The sequence below is a fragment of the Rousettus aegyptiacus genome, unplaced genomic scaffold, assembly GCF_014176215.1.
Source record: "Rousettus aegyptiacus isolate mRouAeg1 unplaced genomic scaffold, mRouAeg1.p scaffold_m13_p_11, whole genome shotgun sequence".
Classification (NCBI taxonomy): domain Eukaryota; kingdom Metazoa; phylum Chordata; class Mammalia; order Chiroptera; family Pteropodidae; genus Rousettus; species Rousettus aegyptiacus.
In genome coordinates, this window is record NW_023416286.1 from 33,663,971 (window position 1) to 33,684,948 (window position 20,978).

General features: G+C 32.9%; 1 protein-coding gene across 1 annotated transcript in view; it reads left to right on the forward strand.

Annotated features, from left to right (window-relative positions):
* VEGFC (vascular endothelial growth factor C) overlaps positions 1–20,978 on the forward strand; it is a 95,773-nt gene that overhangs the window by 53,374 nt on the left and 21,421 nt on the right. Inside the window, exons 2-3 of the mRNA XM_016166031.2 lie at positions 12,657–12,870; positions 14,306–14,496. Coding sequence (XP_016021517.2) covers positions 12,657–12,870; positions 14,306–14,496 — 405 coding nt within the window. The remainder of the gene's footprint in view (positions 1–12,656; positions 12,871–14,305; positions 14,497–20,978) is intronic.

Below are 20,978 nucleotides of genomic sequence, written 5' to 3' on the forward strand. Positions count from 1 at the left end.
ATATTCAGATTAAAGGGATGTGAATTTCCTGTTTATTGTTATCTGCTACTGATTTAGCCTAGTTCAAGACTTTGAATATTAATGTGATGAAATAGTGAGTTAAAATACAAACATTATACTGTTTTTCTTAATTGTATTTTTTAATTGGGTTTATTTTCTTATTTCTAGATTGAGACTAAACAGGGAAAAAATTCCTCAATGAAACCTTGAACACCTAAAGAAAACAAATACATCATTATCAACAGTTACTGTTTGGCAATTTAATCAAATTTGAGTTAAAGTTCCCTTAAATATTTTTCTAATGTTCCTCTTTGGTTTTAGGAAAGCATTAGTTACAGACTTATTTCATGACATGAAAAATGACAGGAAACTGCTTATAACTGTCCTGCTCCTTCATTTATTCCTTCACTCAATACCATATGCCAACAAAACAGGCACTTAAGGGAATAAATAAGAGTAAATAAGATAAAGAGTAAATAAGCTAGTGTTTATAATGCCTAAATATTATATTTAAAAAAAGCAAACAAGGTGTTAGAATTGATTTTGTAAATCAGGCTATTTTGTTACAGTAGAAAGAAAGCTGCAGTGATTCTGTGATATTTCAGCTGAAGCCATATTGAAGAGAAAGCATCAGGTATATATAATTCCAGGACAATATAATTCTAGTAATAGAAACAGATTTTCCTCAGGTTTTAAACTTGAAAATAAAAGCGTGAAATTTTGGAGATAACAACAGTCTGTGAGTGAGAGTGGAATAGTATAAGATTAGAGTGTTAACAGAAGCCACATCATTCGGGCCTTGGAGTTTGTAGCTAGACTTTATTTGAAGCTACTGAGGCAGATTACATGGGCGAGTGGCATCACTCAGTGAGTGTTTATCACGGCTGCTTCTAATTTGTGTTTGGGGAGTCAGTAGAGCAGCTGAGATCAATTATGAAGGTAATACAATTATTCAGGCAAGAGATATTGGCAGTTTAAACTAGAAGGTTAGCAGTAAACTTGGAGAAAAATTGCTATATGTTAGAGGTAAGATTATTAGTACTTGCTGATAGATTATATTTAGGAGTAAGGCAAAGAGAGATAAGTATAATTCCCAGAGCCTTAAAAGAGCAATAGGTTAGTAAGGTTTAATAAAGTGAGGAAAACTGGGGAGGAAATGAATTTAGAGAGGAAATTTATAAATTCTATTTTAGAAATTAAGAATGGAATCGTGAGAAATCTGATGGCAGATACCTTCGAGGAAAAGTTTGCTCTGGATATACACGTTCAAGTCCTCAGACACAGATCACCTTTGCAGTGTTGGGAATGGATGAGGGTCCTCAGCAAGGAGTAAGGGAAACTTTTGGGATTATGTATAAGAGAAATCAGCCAATATTACTGACAAAAAGGGAGTAGGAATAGCAGAAGAGCATGATAGGGGAGAGAAAAGCATATATAGTTTCGATGCAGAAGTAGGGTGATCCACAGGACAGAGGTGAAGTATGATCGGGCACAGAAGAGCTCACATGGACATTGTGGGGTTCTGGCTCCAGGCAAATAATAAGCAGAAACCAAGTTAGAGTGTGGACAGGTGACTGGGAAGTGAAAGATAATGGAGATGGAGACAACGCTTTAAAAACGGTGAAGCTATTAGGGAGAGCAGAAAAATGGCAGTAGCTTGTTGATGTTTGTGTGATTGTGTTTATTTTTTTAATTGGAGAGAGCTGCAGGTCTGTGTGCCAATAGGAACGCTAAATTGGGGGATGGGGGAGGGGGTGGGGGACAGGCTGAGGTTAACAAAAGGAGTAAATAGAGCCTCGCTATCACTGCAACAGACAAGGTCAGAGTACCTGTGGAATTAATCACTAGCTTTGGAGAGGAGCTAGTGAAGAGGAGCATTTCATTAGCTTTTCCTAAAGGAGGAAGAAAGATTGGGAGATTTTGTAAATGTAAGTGAGTTGCTGTTTAACATCCTGTTTTTTTCTTTAAGAAGTATGAGGCAAGTTTGTCAACTGATGAAGGAATGAGGAATGGAAGTAGGGAGGTGGTTTGAAATGGTCATGGGAATGAATTGGCATAGAGTAAATGGACTGGCGGTGAGCATTATTTATGAAAAAATCATTCTGATACTTGTTAAAATGCTAAAGGCAGACCGTTCTTCAAGACTTTATCAGGTTGGGCAAGGTTGCTCCTAATGTAAGGAGTTAGGGGTGTAGGCGTACCTGGATTGATAAGGAAGTGTTTGTGCTTTTCCCAAAGCTGAGTAAGTAATACTGCTCTCGGAAAAAAATTTCCAAATTCTTAGTGGTGAATTAGATATGACAATAATCTTTCATCATTTTTCTAGTTTGCCTCTTCACTGAGTATATATCCTCAGGATACTCTAACCACTCAGTACACACACACACAGACACACACACACACACACACACACACACATGCATGCACACACATGCACACACACACTCCTCTTCCAGAACCAGAGTGTCATCGTGGTCCAAAATCAGTACGATAGAAAATACATAGATGGGTGAATGAATTTATAAAAATTCATGCTTTTGCTAACTTTGAAATGTATTTTCAAATAGATTTTAATTATGAAGAGAAATTTACCAGTTCAAGGGTTAGTAGAAATGTGAAATGGAATTTTTGAGTTTTCAGACACAGTACTTCTGGTTTAATGATTCAACTTTGTTTTACTCAACATTGTTTCATAGCAACAAATTCTGCTCTCTTCAACTTTAGTAAATAATCTGGACTCCTTTAGACACAGACGCTCATAAGCAATAAGTTTATATGGAATTAATTGCAATCTACAAAACAGATATCCCTTAAAATTAGCAAATCCTGGGAAATAACAAATTTAAGAATCTTACAATTAATATTCTCAGCTCTCAAAATAAGTATGTATAATAAATACATATAATTCCTAACATGTAAACTCAGCGAAAGGAGAGACCTCACTCACAGACAACATGCCTAGAACAGACTTTGGCACCTAATAGTCATTCACTAGAAGTCATAAAATTATAAATTTTTTCCCCTTTACTATTTATTTAAAATATCTTATTAGAGACAAGTGACTACCTAGTGTACCAGCTTTCTTCTTGTATATTTTACAAATATTATTTACACACACAGAAGCTTTTAAAGGTACATTTTATTATCTACATTTTATAAATAGAGAACCATAAGCTTAGGGTTTTATTAATATCATCCTTATCTACACTTATTCAAAAGGTACTATAAACAATCCCTGGGCTACTTGCATACCTTATTTCAAAGTAGCTCATTTCATTGAGCTGTATTTATATTTCATATGGGGACATGAGCCTCTAAGGTCACACAAATAGTAAATGGAGAAGCTGAGATTTAAACACAGATCTATCTGTGCCCCAAACACATGCTCTTACTATTAATTATACCATATATGTGTGGCTCTGCAAAACATGATCTCTCCTAGGAAACTCAGAATTCCGTTAGACATTTATTAGAAACATATCTCTGTTGTATGCATTATGTGATTTTAAGTTGCATGCACATATGATTGGGCAAAATGAGATTTCACAAACAACATAGATTTTAAGTGAATGAGTTAATACTAAGCTTCTTATTCATTTCTGTTGAGTGAGAATTAAATTTTTTATGTAGTTTAGTAGCTATCCCTAACATTTTACAGCCCATGCGTTGGCTGCTGTTAAGACTCTATTACTGTTATTAACTATAGCTATTGTTGAATGCCTGTTGTATGCAAGACACTTCACAATACATTTGACTTACATTATTTAATATCATCAAGTACCTTGATAAGTTTATTGAAAAAAAAACATAATTTAAATTAGTCACAGAAGAGGATGGAAATGAAATTGCAAGTATTTTTTGCACATCAGTGATATTAAATTTTAGGTCATCCCAAGTATAAGCCAAATAATATGATTAATATCAAGATTAAATGTAAAGCTGTTGTAATGTGTACTGGCATAAGGATAGACAAAATGACCAATGGAACAATTTCAAAAGTCCAGAAGCAGACCCAACATATATAATTATGTGATTCATAGCAAGGGGACCAGTACAGTACTATGGAGAAAGTATGAGCTTTTCAGTAAATGGTGCAGAGCCAATTAGATATGAGAACAAGTAGAATCTTGACCTCTCCCTTACACAATACTGAAAAATCAATTCTAAGTTAATTTTAGGTCTGTATGTGAAAAATAAAATAATAAAGATTCTAGAAGATAGCTTAGGATATTTTCATGACTTTGTGGTAAGTAAAGACTTTTAAAAGAATATACCAGAAGTACTAACCATAAAGTAAAATTCAGACATCATTAATATTAAGAACTTTAATTCTAAATTTAAAAAAACCATTAAGAGTGTGAAAATGCAAGTTTCATAGATAATTTCAACACACATATTCATTAAAGACTCTTACAAATCAATAATAAATAAGACAGCCAACAGAAATGAATAAGAAACTTTTAACAGGCTCTTCTTAAACGAGGATAACCAATGTCCAAATAACATAAAAGTGCTCAGTATTATCAGTCACTAAGGCATTATACATTAAAACCACAATGAGATATTACCACATACCCATCAGAATAGCTAAAATTCAAAAACCAATACTGTCAGTTATTGACAAATATATGGAGCCAGGAAATTCTTATACACAACCCTAAGGAATGTAAATTGGTAAAATTACTTCGGAAAATGGTTTGGCCATATCTATAAAGCTAAGTACGCTCATATCTCATGAACCATCAATTCTGTTTCTACTTATATAATCCCCAAAACTTATACTTTGTCCATCAAAAGATGTAGAGCATACACTAGATAAATAAATTGCAATAATCCATACATTGGAGAACAAGACAGCAGTGAAACCAACTACTTTTCACAACAAAGATGAATGTCATAAAGATTAGGTTGAGATAAAGGACCCAACACGAAATATATGCTGTAGGATATCATTTATGTACAATTTGAAAAGCAGTAAATGCTAATTATGCTAGTAGAAAATAGAAATGTAACAAATGGTAACATTTGTTGAAGAGTTATAACTGAAAAGGAAAACAGAAAGATTCTGGAATGTGGTCAGTGTTCTGTATCTTCATCTGGGTATAATTATAAGGGTTTGTTCAATTCATAAAAATTCATCAAACTGCATCCTTATGATTTTGTTCACTTCTCCATGTGAATATTATTATTCATTAAAGATTTTTAAGAAGCATTATTAATATTCTAGTATTAAATAGCATTAATATAAATTGGTCTTTAAAATATCAAAGAAGAAAAGACATTTTACATAAAAGAAATAATAAGCCATTATATTGTTAATTCAAATTAATTTTCTGAATAAGCATTTTTTAAAAAATATGTAGAATTTGTTTTTGAAATTAGTTGAAGCTTCAGTAAAAACATTATAATCAATCAATGGTAAATGGTTATGAAACATTTTTAATTTACTTACCCTTACCCAGGAAGGCTGTGTCTAAACTGCTACTACATTCTCTTCTTGTTATGAAACAAAGGAACGCTGTTGAAAAATGTCTGTGTAAAAAGAAAAATAATGTTATCCTGGCCAGTAAATAAATCTACCTAAGAATGTTACCATTACTAAGTCCAGCTGCTGCTGGTATTTTTGATCCGTTCATTCACTCATTCTGATGTTGCTAGGGATTTTACAAGGTGAAGTTCATGTAAATTTTCAACCTTCTGGAAGCCAATAAATGACAGAGCCCACTCTTAACTCAGCTGCAGTGTTTGCCAACATTATCACTATTTACACGTTGGCCTGGATAATTCTTTTTGGTAGGGACTGTTCTTTGCATTTTAGAACACTTAGCAGCATTCTCGGCTTCTGCTTACTGGAGCCAGTAGCATCATCCCACAGTTCTGAAATTGAAATGTCTACAGACATTACCAAATGACCCTGGGGGGAAATGTCACCCTTGGTTGAGGGCCACTGCACACATTGGAATATTTGAGTCGTAAGTTTTAGTTCTTTGGCATTTCCTTAGTAGTCAGTAAATGCACTCATTATTTTTGGCTTCATCTACCTGGTGCTGTTTTTGCAATCATATCTGGAAAAAAATTGGACATCATTTTGCCATTCTGCAGGAAACAGAAGTCAATCCTATTAAAGAATAAGAGGCAAGCAACTGGTTTTCAGTATTTAGTGTGGGAAATCAGTATGTATAGAATCTTATTGTCCATTGTGTTGATTATGCAGATATGACCGATTGTCTATTTGATATTGATTTAGACTGTTAACTCAAAAATAACATAATTTAAAATGCATATTTAAAATATTTTCTAATAGTCAACTTAGATTTTGATGAAATAAATATTTGATTTTTTAAATTCATATATATGATAAACTAAAAAGTGACTTTTTAATAAATAATTTATGCTCAATAATAGTTATAAAAGGAGTCCATTCTTCATTATGGCATTATTTTCAAAATTTACAATAAAACATTTCAGAGGATTAGGCAAAATTCAATTAAAACTTCCAATTAAAGACTTCCAATATTAAACTAAAATTTAAATATCTGCTTCCAGGGTTACCTATCTATGGTACATCAGGTTGGTGTAGACATGGATGATGGGTGACCTGTGGGTGAAAGAATCCTGATCTGACACCTTCACTGAAACCTTAGGTAAAATGATTTGCTAAGGTTCTGTAAAACATCTACAAATATCTATTCCTTAGAAGGATACTATTTGATTGTTCATATTTATTTATGATTCTTTACCGAAGGGTAACTTTAAAAGGGAATTTTATAATCATGTATTGGATGATTTCTCGAATCCAAAATTAGCCCAAACTTTTCTTTAAAGGGGCATTTAAAAACAATTAGAATATACTTTTAAAACTTGCAAATTTGCCCAGCATTGAGAGTTAGCTGAAGGAAACAGAATGACCCACCAGTTCATCTGCCGTACATCTGCCATTCATCAGCAAGAAGGGATGAATGAGCGAGTTCCTTTGCTATTGTAAGGGAAGAATAACCTCACCAACCTCTTATTCTAATGATTGAATATGATCCTGTTTTCAAAGAAGAAAGAAAACCTAACAGTTGTGTAAAGTTATTGACCTTGGTACCTTTACTTCCTTACGACAGATTGATTTCTACTCCGGATTCATGTGTTTGTTTGTTGTTTGTTTTAGGGCAAAGAGATAATATATTTGATAAATAATATGACAAATAGTTCTTGTTAAAACTTTTAGTAAATATCTTATTAAACTGATAATTTGACCAAGTAATCGTCCCTCTGCTTAAATTTATGAAATTATCCATAACAATGTACATTATTTTTAAATATAAAATATTACTTGAGCCAGACTTTAAAGATAATGTATGAACAGTTTAAGAAAAATGTAAACATCCTTTATTTTCCTTTTAAACATTAAGTTATTTCTCTCTCTCCCCCCAAATATAGACATATTGAACAATTAATCAGATTTGCCTATGGGCCTTTTTGGCCACTTCATGGAAGTACTGTAGTGTGATGAAACCTTTTCTTTGAATGAATTTTGCCCACTCTTTCAGTTCTGGTTATGAGTATTTGATAAAAGTATATACTTTTTTTAGGTAAGAGGAAATTTTCCATGATCCAACCATATTCATTTCCCCATGAATTTTAAACTTCCTAAAACTAATAAATGAGTGTCAATTTTATATAAAGCACTGCAATTAACTTAAGATTGTTTGAAGGGACTGTTGACATTGGACTTGTTTTTTAAAAGCTCATTTTCACTCATTGGCAAATCCAGGACCATTACTAATGTTTAACCTTCTTGACTGCTACTGCTTCCCAGTAATCATTGACTCTGGATTATCACAGTTCTTGAGAGGAAGGACAACCTGCATGCACCTGTGCTTTCTCCCTAACAGGCATCTGAACCACAGACAACACAGCAACACAGAGCAACAAAAGAAAAACGAGGTTTTGCAAGCTATATATGTAAAATGTAGAGTTGATTGGGGGCCACTGTCAATGCTGCCTCCAGGGTTCACTTCATGTTATGATTTTTCATGACTAGAGAAAATTACTGAGTACAGCTGAAACCCCAGAGCTCTTTCTCATCATCTGACTTCTGGAATCAGAGATCTTGCTTCATCTTTCTCCTGTTAGAGTAAGAAGTATTTCGTGAATTATCAAGGAAAGGGTTTATTCCTGATTGTAGCTCCCTGCCTTTAACATTACACACTCAGCTTTGTCTTCATAGCATCTCAGAATCCTGCCCTAAATGTCATGTTGATTGCTGTTTGCAAATGCACATACTAGAAGTGACATAAGAGTAATTACTGGAACCTCCTAATTGTTCCCCTCAAGGTAAAATGCAAAATTAGATTCATTTTTAGAGTACTTGAAGCTTTTTATTACAGTTGGATAGATACCTATTTATAAGACACTTTCTGTTTTAAGACATATCGAATTTCTTTGGAAAATAAAGGAATGTATTAATATTCAAGCAAATGATCTCTACATTCTGGAAAACATTAGTTAACATATAAAGACTTCAGAAAGAATTGAGAAAACCTGACTTTCATGTGGATAGCACTTCTGCTGGAAAGATTTTGGTGTGTCCCTGGTTCAGAATTCATTTCTAGGTTACTGGGACCTCTTAAAATTCTTCAGAAGTAGAATTTGAATGAATGTGAACGTGCTATGGTTAGCTGGCACGTACTTGTCCCCAAGATTTCGGCTTTCTCTGGATTCACAGAGCAACCCTATTACTTGGCTGAGAAGGCTCAATTTCTAGGTTGGTGCTCATTTAGAACAAAAATGCAGAAGACAGATCTAAAGAAATACTGCCCCAGAATCGGTACTCAAAGTTATAGTTCAAAATTGTGTAAAATTTCAATTTATCTAAAAAACAATGTTTGTTCTGTGCTTTTGCTCCCTCGGTATGTTATAATGACAAGTAACTCCACCCCTAACTAAAAAATTTATAATATACTTTTATAGCAAATATCCATTTGAATCATCCAAAAACTTTGAAGAAAATGTTATTATAGTTGACCTTTAAACAATGTGGATTTGAACTGTGTGGGTCCACTTCTACACTGATTTTTTCCAATAAATGCCTGTATTGTTTTTAATCTGTGGTATGTATTGTTCTCTGTCACTTTATGTAGGGAACTGGCATATCCACAGATTCTGGTATTTAGAGGAGTCCTAGAACCAACTCCTCACAGATGCTGAGGGAAAACTAAGTTTTAGGGGAGTCAAAAATTATGTACAGATTTTCAGCTGTATGGGGGTTGGTACCCCAAGCCCTCCTCCATGATGTTCAAAAGTCAACTATATTTTAATTTTGCAGAGTAAAATGATGTTTAAAGTAATGAAATCTAATGCAACTCTATTAAATAAGGTCTGTAAAATCTGGATCTTTTGATACTAAAGCTCATTTTACTTCCACACAAATATGATAATTAAAGTATAATAGGAATAGGTAAATTGCTCGGTATTTTTTTTACATTTTCTGTGATAGCTTTTGCTAGTGATTGTTAGAAATTAAATAATAAAGTTATACTTTATGAAGCAATAACAGAAAAGTAAATGAAAAGCTGAATTAAAAGCATATACTATGTACAGCCTGCCAATGTACTTAGAGATCATTACTCTTAAATTTTTATTTTGGTAATAAAAAGTTAATATGTTTATTATTTAAAATTAAAAATGCAGAAATGTACAAAGAAGAACGTAATAATTACCATAATTCTGAAATTTAGAGAAGTTAACAATTGTCTTTGCTCCTTATCTTGTAAGACTATATACTCACATGTATATAATCTATTCATATATAAAATTTTGTTCTGTGAAAAGATCATACTACATATAAGAACATTGTGCATACTGTATATAAATTGTCTCCTTTTTCATAGAATATATTATGAACCTCTTTTCATGTCTAAATTATACATCTATAGCATTGTAGAATGTCATTACATTACTTTCCGTGCTAATTTCTGTTTGCACTGTATACTATTTAATCGATTATTATGCACTATTTTAGCAGCCTTGTGATGAATTTGAACATATATCAGGCATAATTACATTATTATTTCAGTTGGATAGGAAACTTAATGCCAAAGTGAATTTGCTGTCTAAAATGGAGGTTGTTTTTAAGGCCCTTCAACTTGAAATAGCACATTTTTCATGAATAGCTGTACAAATTTATATTCCCACCACGATGAAAGAAATTACAGTTTTCTTCACTTTTTCCATCACTGAATATATATTTTAACATATTTATTCTTTGTGAATATTCAGTTCAATTTCTTTGCCCATTTTTTCATTGAAGTACCTGCTTATTTTTTTCAATAACATGTTAATACAATATTTTAAGAATGTTAGTCCTTTTTCATCTGTCATCTATACTGCAAATAGTTTTCCAACTTTACTATTTGTCTTTTATTTTGTTTACAGTGTTTTCTACCATACAGATAGTTTACATTTTATTTTTACATTCACCTTTATAAAGGCCTTTTTCCAGCCTATTAGTATAAATATAATAACTTTTATTTTCTACTAGCATGTTTTGTTCATTTTTTAATATTGCATTTTCTTTATTGTGAATCATATGCTGTATGTTTCTCCTATTGATCTTCTAGGTAACTTAATGTTTGCTCTTACATACATAATTATTGTTATAGTTATTTTTTATTTCTAAATTTTAAAACGCAAAAGTGATTTGCTTTAAGACTTCAATAACACTTAATCGAAAGTCCCTCTTTATCACATTCCTTTTTCTTAGGAGTTTGATGCATATCTTTCATTGTGTAGTGTATAACACTGGTGTGTTGTATTACATATCCTCCTGGTCGAGCGAACACTCATGCCGGTTTCATGTGAGATTCTTGCAGTCATCTTAGGTCACAACCTGACTCTAATTCTGGCTAAGTTACAGAGGAAAGAACCACTGGGACTCACCAACCACACAGTCCAATGTTGCTCCTTGTGTTCGAGAGTGAGTCAAGCAGAGGCAAACAAAATCCATTTATGACATATCCCTTCAAGTAGCACTGACAGCAGATATACCTGTGCACTTATATAATCTTTCTCTCCAGTCATCATCCTTTTAGATTCTGAAACATTTTTGACTCTTGAATGTTGTGTCATATGTGAGATTTTTCTGAGACAAATAGTTGATGAACATTTAATTGGAAAACTCTATGAGAGTTTTTTATCACTATCATTTTAGCTAAGATCTCCTCCCCATCCCCACCCTCCATCTATTCAAAAGAATTATATTTTGTATAGCTGTATGGCATATCAAGAATCACTCTATATATTCCAGAAGGCAATGGATTAAAACTATATTTTCATAAAAGACCTAAAGAGATTAAGTGATAAGCTCAATTCACACAATAAATGAAGAAAGGGGAAACCCTGAAATTTATAGCTAGTTTTATTATCTAGTAGAAAGGAATACTTCTACTCCCTAGGAAGTTTTGTAATAACATAAAAAAAAAAAACTATAAAATTATGTCTCTCAAAATGTAATACAAAAATCATCTATTTCAGAATATCTTGATTATTAAAAATGGTGGTGAAAGACTTTCTATTAAATAACATTTCAATTTGTAAAGCAAATATATTGATTTTGTACTTCAAAAATTAGAAAGAGAAACCTATAATTTATTAAAACGTAGTTTCTTGCTTTCCATTCAAGAAACCTGATGGGGGGATGTGAGGGGCAGTTACCTACGTTGTTAACAGCTCTCTGGCCTCCAGGGAGCAAAGTATTATATATTTAGACTTTGAAACTGGCATAATCATGACAATATAAAATCAACACTTGGGGCTGTATTTCATATTTCAGATAAAGTTAAACAATGGACCACATTTTTCCATAATTACAGCGTATAATTTAGAAAATAATATATTTTTCTTAAGTTTGATAACTACTTGAATAAAATTTGGAATGTTTTACTTCATTGGATGCACTAATATAGACAGTTAACTATTTGTAAGCAGAATTAACGCTCTGTGATTTATTCCATGTCTTTTTCATACCAGAATAAATCTTTATGATCAAATTTTTTGGAAATACTGGAGGTTCTGCGATATATAAACCTTGCTGTGATGCTATTGTTTAAATCCCTTTCTTCATGTGATTATCAATTCTTAAATAGCTTCAGTAAAATGAAGATTCCTTATTTCAAGCATCCTGCTTAATTATATTTGTCGATGTTGATAACTAAAAATGAACCAAAGCATGAGAGTGGATTTCACTTTAACTTTATTTATTTTGGAGAATAATACAAGCGTGAATAAACTTTCAAACTTAGATATTCACCGTTTATGTAAAATAATTATAAATAAAATTATAAAATTATAAATAAGCTACTTCAAAATTATTTTTAATATTATATCCCACAAAATTCTTATCTTAAAAACTAAATATATATATATACACACATATATATGTATATATATGTATATATTACATTTTAATGGTGGGATTCAATTTCATTTTGATTGTGGTATTCAAATTAAAACAAGAATACCATGAAAAATTAAATAATTCAGGGATAATTAATAATATTTTAATAGGGATCCAGCATATATAACATTAAACCTAAAAGTTTTTCAGTGCATCTGCTTCTAGATCTCTCAATCTAATAAGTAATTGATCTTGCATGTTTTTTTGACAGGCTTATGCAGGCAAAGATCTGGAGGACCAGTTGCGGTCGGTGTCCAGTGTAGATGAACTCATGACTGTACTCTACCCAGAATACTGGAAAATGTACAAGTGTCAGTTAAGGAAAGGAGGCTGGCAACAAAATAAAGAACAGCCCAATGTCAAAACAAGAACAGAAGACACTATAAAATTTGCTGCAGCACATTATAATGCAGAGATCTTGAAAAGTAAGTATGGGGAAGGAAATCTATAATAAGCTTCATATTATCAACACAGTGAAAGTTACCAGCCTGGTTCTTTAAATTCAGCATTTGTACCACCGAATACCTTTAAGGGCCGGAAGTAAAGAAAATGTCATTTTCAAAATATAGCATTTTGTGATTTTACTGTGAGTAGTTAAGCTAATTTCTTGAAATATAAAGAGAGAAAGGTACATGCATATCGACACTAATTTTTTTTAATTGAGGTGCTATCCCATTGAAAAATTTTAGATATAGATATATTTTACACATTGCCAGTTTAATCATATAAACATTCCATATCTTACAAAATAACTGTACATAAATTTTCTTTCTGATGTGGATTTAGGAATGCTTAATTTCTAAATCATGCCAAATCATCTTTTCAAATACTATTTGTTGCCTTGTTTCTTCATAGGCAACTGGCTTAAGAGCTGGATTTTGATAAAGCTCTGAGAGACCTGGCATAAAGTGTCACAAAAAAATTATGACGTTGCATAAAATGCCCACCATAGTATAAGTTGGTGGATCGCTTTTAAAAAGTAATTCCCTTCAGTTATTAGATATTAATTTTTATGAAAGTTTGAGATTGCAAAGTATTTTGAGAATAAAACCAACCAAACAAAAATGGCTTCATGGTTGAATAACCAATTGTTTATGTCTTTTTCTCCAATATTTTTATTTTAGGGGAAATATGGGAAACATAAACTAGAACATTTAGGAAGTACATCATTTGTAATGCAGTATTCAAAGAGTCAGCAGTGCTCTAAGCAAACCAATTAGAATTCCAAGAGAACATGAAAGAAACAGGAAATTTTGACTTTCCTGAAAAAACTTAGCTTAAGATACGGATCCCAGTTTATCGAAAATACCCTTGCATTTCAAGTAGCTACCACTATGACTTTACCCAAAATTGCCAAATAGCCTGCCTGAAAATGATTTTGAATTGAGTCCAAAACCATAGTCATGTTCTCATTTACATCTCAGTTTTAAAAGAAAAATTAAATCATGCTGTTTATATTTGCTTTGAGACCACAAAAATAGTACATACTATAGCAAATGAGCATGACTCATCTTTGCAGGTCTTATAAACATCTATATATAAATTTTCATTTTCTTGAGTAAAGAAAACTAAACATAAGTGCTGCAGAATTTTGGCATAATATTCTGCATAGTCCTAATTCAGCTTGTTTCATGGTTGTAGAAATTAGTTTTTATAGAAACTATCCTTAGCTGCTCTGTTAAATATATTGTGTTCCAATTCCCAGGACAATTTAGGATCCTGTCAATTATTTTTTTAAAGTTATGCATAACACTTTAATCTTAAAATCTAAAATCAAGTGTAAGCGACTTCCAACTGCTGTGGGCTGTTTCCCTCTTCGTGGCTTCTGTGTAACTTCTGGCCTTCCCTATGACTCGACAGGTATTGATAATGAGTGGAGAAAGACTCAATGCATGCCACGTGAGGTGTGTATAGATGTGGGGAAGGAGTTTGGAGCAGCTACAAACACCTTCTTTAAACCTCCATGTGTGTCCGTCTACAGATGTGGGGGCTGCTGCAACAGTGAGGGGCTACAGTGCATGAACACCAGCACAGGCTACCTCAGCAAAACGGTAGGTGTTTCAGCTTCCCCGGGAGCCTCTCAAGCAGAGCCCTTGACTCTGGAAGTGATTTGCTTCAGCTCTGGTCCCTTTGAAGTAATTTAGTTCAATTCAGAGTTTCTTGTATTTTCTTTGGGAAATTAAGTTTTCAATTTCTTGGTTTTGATGATATGACAAAGGAAGTAAATGATGCTTTATGAACTCTTTTCATACATGGTATCAAAGCCAAGTGAAGAAAATAGTAAATATACATATGAAAGTGTGTATGCACATCCATGCACTTACATGCGCATACATTTACACACACATACGTTGATCTTAGAGGATAAACATTTTCATTTGTCAATAAATTACTTTTAAATGATTAAGACTTCTAATTATAGAGACACAGTACACATTACATATTCAATATATATAATTACAAGTATGTGATCTGTGAAACAGTGATATAGTATTGATATAAGTCATCACACTGAGCATATTTATTGTGTTCATTTAGAAAGCAAGAGAAATATTCTAACACTAAATCTCGGGCCTTTGGAACATTCTGTAAAGTGCCATTATATTAGATGTTAAGCTTCTAATAAATAACCAAGAAACTTCCCTTACGGTTCAGTTTGGAAGCAGAATTTTCAGAGCAGACGCACAGACCTGCAGGCCTTTGGTGGAAGAGGAGGATGGCTGTCAGAGGCCACGTCTAGGTGTTGATGACCCACCATGGAGTGTTGTTTAAAATGATGTGTGACATCGACCTCTGCACGTGTTTGGAGAACCTAGCCCGCAGCTCTGGGTTTGCCAATGCAAACTTCTTCCTGAAAGACAAAACTGTGGTTGCTTGTAAGGCTTTTCCAATCTATTTTGAGAGTTGGAATAGCATAGGTGATCTGGCTCCATTCAGAACTGTACCTTTAGAATGAAAACTGAAAGATTTCAAAAATGTGTCGATAGGTTTGACAAATAAGAAAACAGTCTCTTCCCTTTTCTTCCATTTGTAGTTTGTATGAGTAAAAGTCAACATTCTATTCCTCTTACTATCAGTTTACTAAATATATGTTTCATGTGCCAGATAGACAACAAGAGTGCCTTAGGTAGACTCAACACTTGGAAAACAGAACATCAGTACATTGTCAGGATGCAAAATAAATAAACTTAGCCTCTGTTAACCATTAATGGTTTTTCTGTGACCACTGCATATTTATTCCCTACATTCATCTAATTAAGTCCCATATTCACCTAATTGGTTTTGGGGTGAAATTATTCAGAGAGAAGTGTGTAAACACACAGTATACAAACTGCTCTGTCAGGTTGAAGGCTACAGAGGGGTTTAGGCTTTCAAAGTTATAAGGTGTCAGGGCTAAAAAGCACTTAGTGCTAAGTTTCAGGTACATGTGGCTGAAACGGAATTTGGTCCAAATATGTCATTTTTTTCTATAAGAAAATTGCCTACTTTATATCATATGGAATCAGTTCTCACTATATTTCATCTTTTACCTCCAGGCTTCATAGAATTTTGGATTACTTTTATAATTTATCATGTTGATAATTTTACCTACTTCCTCTCAATCATCTATTCATGTGAAAAATCAAAATTTACCTTATAAAATATTCAAAGTCTATCTTTTGTTGTTGATTTATGTGGTTTTCCAGTTCTGTGTTGATTTTTTGTTTCAAATAATTTTTGCATTGTGTTTTTAAATGTATATATCATTATAACAGCTAAATAGTTTTCATTTTAGCATTGCAGTTTTTTAAAAAAGATTTGCAGATATTCGGAATTAAAATTTTGATGTTAATTGAAACGAGATACTTAGTTTTCAGGATTCTGTCCCAAGACACCTTCTTCTCTGACTCTATGTACTCCTTAGGTTTCCCCACCTACTCTTCTGTTCTTCATGGTGATTTATCCTAAATCTTTATCCCTGGCTCAGACTTCTCTTGTGGTTTCCCTATTACCTTCTTAACCTGTAACTTGGCTTTCTCACAGACATCAAAGTTGATCAGTGTCAGACTGGAGTTATGACCATTTTTTTTCCCCCCATCTCCACTACACCCTCACAAATAAACAAGCAAGTAAATAAGTCTTCTTTTTCCAGTATTCTGTCTCAGTAAATGACACCATTCACTTAGTCAATCAATCCAAGTTATTCTTCCTTTCACTAAAAGCCTAATCAATAATTCCAGTTAAATCTACCATCTAACATCTCTGGAATCCATCCTGAGTATTCATTCTGCTGATTCCACTCTGGTCTAGGCCATTCATTAATCACCAGGACTAGCCTAATAACTGTTCTCAAACCTCCATTCTTATTTCCCTACAATCTATTTACCACATTTTAGCAGTGAGAATTTTTTTCTTTTCTAAGTAATAAATCACATACTGCTCAAAACTCTTCAGTAAAATTTGTATTCTTGGGACTAAAGCAGCATTCAGCTAGTGTAGTGATAAACTGGTCTTTTCTAATTGGATTGTTCAGGATGGCATCCATTCTGATCAGTCAGTGCAAATATTCAAAATGATTAAGTATTTTGAATGGCATTCCTCTTAAGGTTAAATCCTTCAACATGGTTTACAGGGCTCTCCATGGCCTGGCTGCTGCCTAAATCTGCACCCTCAGTTTTCACTACTCTTCCTATCAAATAATACTTTCAACCAGTACCCAATTTTTTTGACTACTTAAATTATGCCAATATCTCTTATTTCCAAGTCACTACAATGCTGTGCCCCATGTTTGGAACATCTCATATTTCCACCTATCTAGCTAATTTCTATTCATCCCTAGGCCTAGACATAAATGTCATTTCCACTCATGTTGTATGCTCCAATAGCATCATTTTTGGTGACATTTTAGCATCAGTACTTTCTATGTCTGTCAGATGGTTTTAGTCCGTAAGCTCTAAACTCCATGAAAGCAAAGCTTGTGTTTGGTTATCACCCTAGGGCATAGCACAGTAGTTGCTACATAGTAAACACTTGGCATTAAATAGAATGAACATTTAAGTGAGACACATTTGGTATCAAAATTAGAGTCTCGAGTATGCTGATTTGGAAGAATCTGAGTGGTATTTAGGTGGAGATATCAGATCCTTGGTCATAAAATTCTAGAATTCTACAGTGGTGTTTGGATCTTTAGCCATAGATTTGGAAGGAAACATTGATAAATGTTGGAGGCCCTGGTATGGTTGTTGCCTCTTAGAGGATTCATGGATCAGGAGAGAAGAGGGAAAACCAGTGCCAGGGGAATGTCAGTGTTCAGTCATCAGCCACAGCCCCATCCATTTCTCCCTTTAATTTTATAATGTCATACCCTTCTCCCTCTTGAAGAATGCACTCAAAATTTTTATTATAGCAAAAGGATAATTTTAATTTAAATTCAATCAAGCAAGTGTGGTGAGCACACTTCGTACTCAGCTGTATAGTGGGTGTACAGTGATGTGTGGACCCTGCACTGATGGAGCTTACAATTTGGCAAGGAAAATCAACATTCATGAAGTAATTAAAGGTAGTCAAAGTGTTGGAAAGAGAAGTGCAAAGGTTTATGAAAATGCACATCAAAAAGGTTATAAACCAAGGGAGAGCGTGAAATTCCCAAAGGCAGCGTGTTTAACGTTTTTACTATTATTGCAGCTTGTTAAAGCTTGTACTCAAGTAACAACTTTTCCTAAGTTTATTTTATGATATTTTCAATGTAGTATAAATGAGAGTGTGTGATGATTTCTTTTAAACATAAAAGGAACTTAATGCTGTGTTTTCTGAAGGAAAAAAAAAAGAGTTTTTATTTTGTTAAAGGAGTTCCAGACACATCTTTCAGCAGCAAAAGTCACCAATTGGAATCATGTAAATTTTAAGGACAAAGTACCTTAAGTAATGTAAAACCTACAAGTTTTATAGAAGCTTCATAGAAATTCTTTGATGGGGCTCAGTGAAGGGCATGTTATCAGAACGTGTGAGGAAGCCAGCCGTTAGTTGAAAAGTAAAACCATATGCACCAAGCATTCCAAAGTGAACTAATCGATAACAACTGCTTCAAAGTCCTCCGTAGCTAATACCTAAGTTGCTTTGAAAAGGTAAGTTGATTGGATGTCTTTTTGACCTCTTTCATAAACATATCCTTTAAGTGTATTTTCTTATGAGAAGTTGTATATTTAAGAGGTATAACCAAAAAGTAGTATGTATATTTTGCAGAACATCAATTATTTGATGACCAAAGTAGAAGCAGAAGGAAGTCATCTGCCTTTGAGCCAAAAATTTAGAATAAAAAGTTCCTTAAATGTTAGTGTTTACCTAATATATTTTTACAGAAGATAGGAATGAAAGAGAACTTCTAAATCCAGGGGGCTTTCTTGGAAATCTTAGGGTTAGAGCTCAAGAAACTAGAGCCCCTTTGCCATGTTCATTAGTGCTCAGGAAGCCGGCTCAGCCTGGCAGCCAGGTCTCTTCTAGCTTATTCTGATATCCTGAACAGCATTAGTTAAAAATCTGTGTTGCCATCTTTAAAAGGAATAGCTATTGTTTTTAAAAATTATTTTATAAAGGAATAATGTAGGTATATATGTTGGCAAAAACACTCCAGATTATACAAGTTAAACGGAGTGTCTCATACAATTTTCCTTTACAGAAAGAATTTTTAAACCTAAATAAAATGTGGAACTATTGAATGAGAAACTTAGAGATATTATTTTTCACTACAGATAGAGATAGTTCTCCCACTAATTAAACAGAACACTGCAGCAATCTGAAAGATTAGTTTACGACATTCATTTGTATTCAACGAGCAGAATGTGATTTGTTTTTAATGTTTTGTTAATTAATATATGGCACGCACAGTTGTTGGAAATCAGATTTTATCCAGATGTGGAAAAAGAACTCTACACCAGTACCAGTTATCAGAAGTTTCTTTAGGGATAACATTTGCCTTAAGAAAAAAATTAATTCATCTATTAAAAATACCACTTTTTTTTCAATTCAGGGTAGTGATGATGTCTACAAATTTTGTTCAGTATTTATAATTCAGTATTGCTGAACTGAGGTTTTTATTATCATAGCACTGTATATACCTTTTATATATAATAATACATTAAAATTAATTCAGTGCCAGATATAAATCTGTTAGGACCTGCTGTCTCAAGTTCTTCCCAGACCTAATTTAAGTTCCATAGGCCCTAGATGACTGGTATGTGGTTGTTATGTGCAGTTGAAAAGCCAACAATGAACCCTCAATTTCTCCTTTTCTAATTTTTAGAGATTATGTCTTTAAATATTGTATAGCGTTTCTATCTGACTTTACAATTATTTATCATAGTCTCCAGACTGTTTCCATACTTAATCACTGGACTCAAGGTTGGAATATTTAAATTAAATATGGTCGTGTATTATGCACTGAAGAGAAACCGGTTTATTTTGGGGTGTAAAGCTATTATAAAAGAAGGCAATTTTTGTTTCCAATTTTATGCACACGAACATTCCTTTAGATTTAGTTAATCCAGGATCTTCTCAGTAAGGAAGTTCTACACCTTTTTCTTGAATATCCTGCTAGATAAGTAGAAATAGGAATTGTTGCTTTACAACTGTTGCTATGCTGGTGTAAACAACCTATTGTTTCAAAATGTCGCTTTTTTTGAAGTTCATTTTTGTTGGTGAGAATTGACTATTAAATATTCTCTTTAAAAAATTCCAATTGATAGCAACTGGGAACCTCTCAGTTGGAAATGATTGCCACTTCCTTTCAGAATATAGTTTTACAGAATACACAATTGGAATTTTTAAAAAATTTTACAGCCTTGTTTAAATGCCCTCTTTATATAAGTCCTTCAGATCTTTAAAACCAGCAACTCTTTTTGATAGGCCTATGCTGATAGTATAGCACCAATCTTCATAATGAATTTTGTTGTTTAAATCCTAAATGAGATACAAGCTAATATCACCTTATCATTTAAGAGTAATTCATTTTATAGCATAAAACTATTTTAAGAAAATTATGTTCAAAATATCAAATTATAATTGTCATGACTGTCAATCAGTATTGACCAAATATACATATATACATGAAATTATTAGCCCATGCTGCACATACTACATAACTTTTGCACTCTGGTTTTAAGTCTACAATAGAAAATTTTGTTGTACACATATTAAAGCACAAAAAGGCCTGAAAATTGTATAAAGATTCTTATTTTATTAAAATATAAAGAATCTGTTGTCTCAGACACTAATGTGTTTGGATAGACCTTAACTCTTAAGAGAAAATGATGGTGGTGGTGTTGATTCAGATCTTTATATAATAGCAAGCACAAATTTCATAAGAAAGTTAAACTGTAGGTTCTTGCTCACTAACAGCATTTGTGGTAAACACTTTGATATTTTAAAAATTTTAACAGTATCATTATATGTTATATATGTTGTAGGTTATTATATATGTCATATACAATATGCATATTATAAAGTTATTTTTAATGCACTCGGTTAGTAACAGTGATTAAGTATAGCTATACAAAAT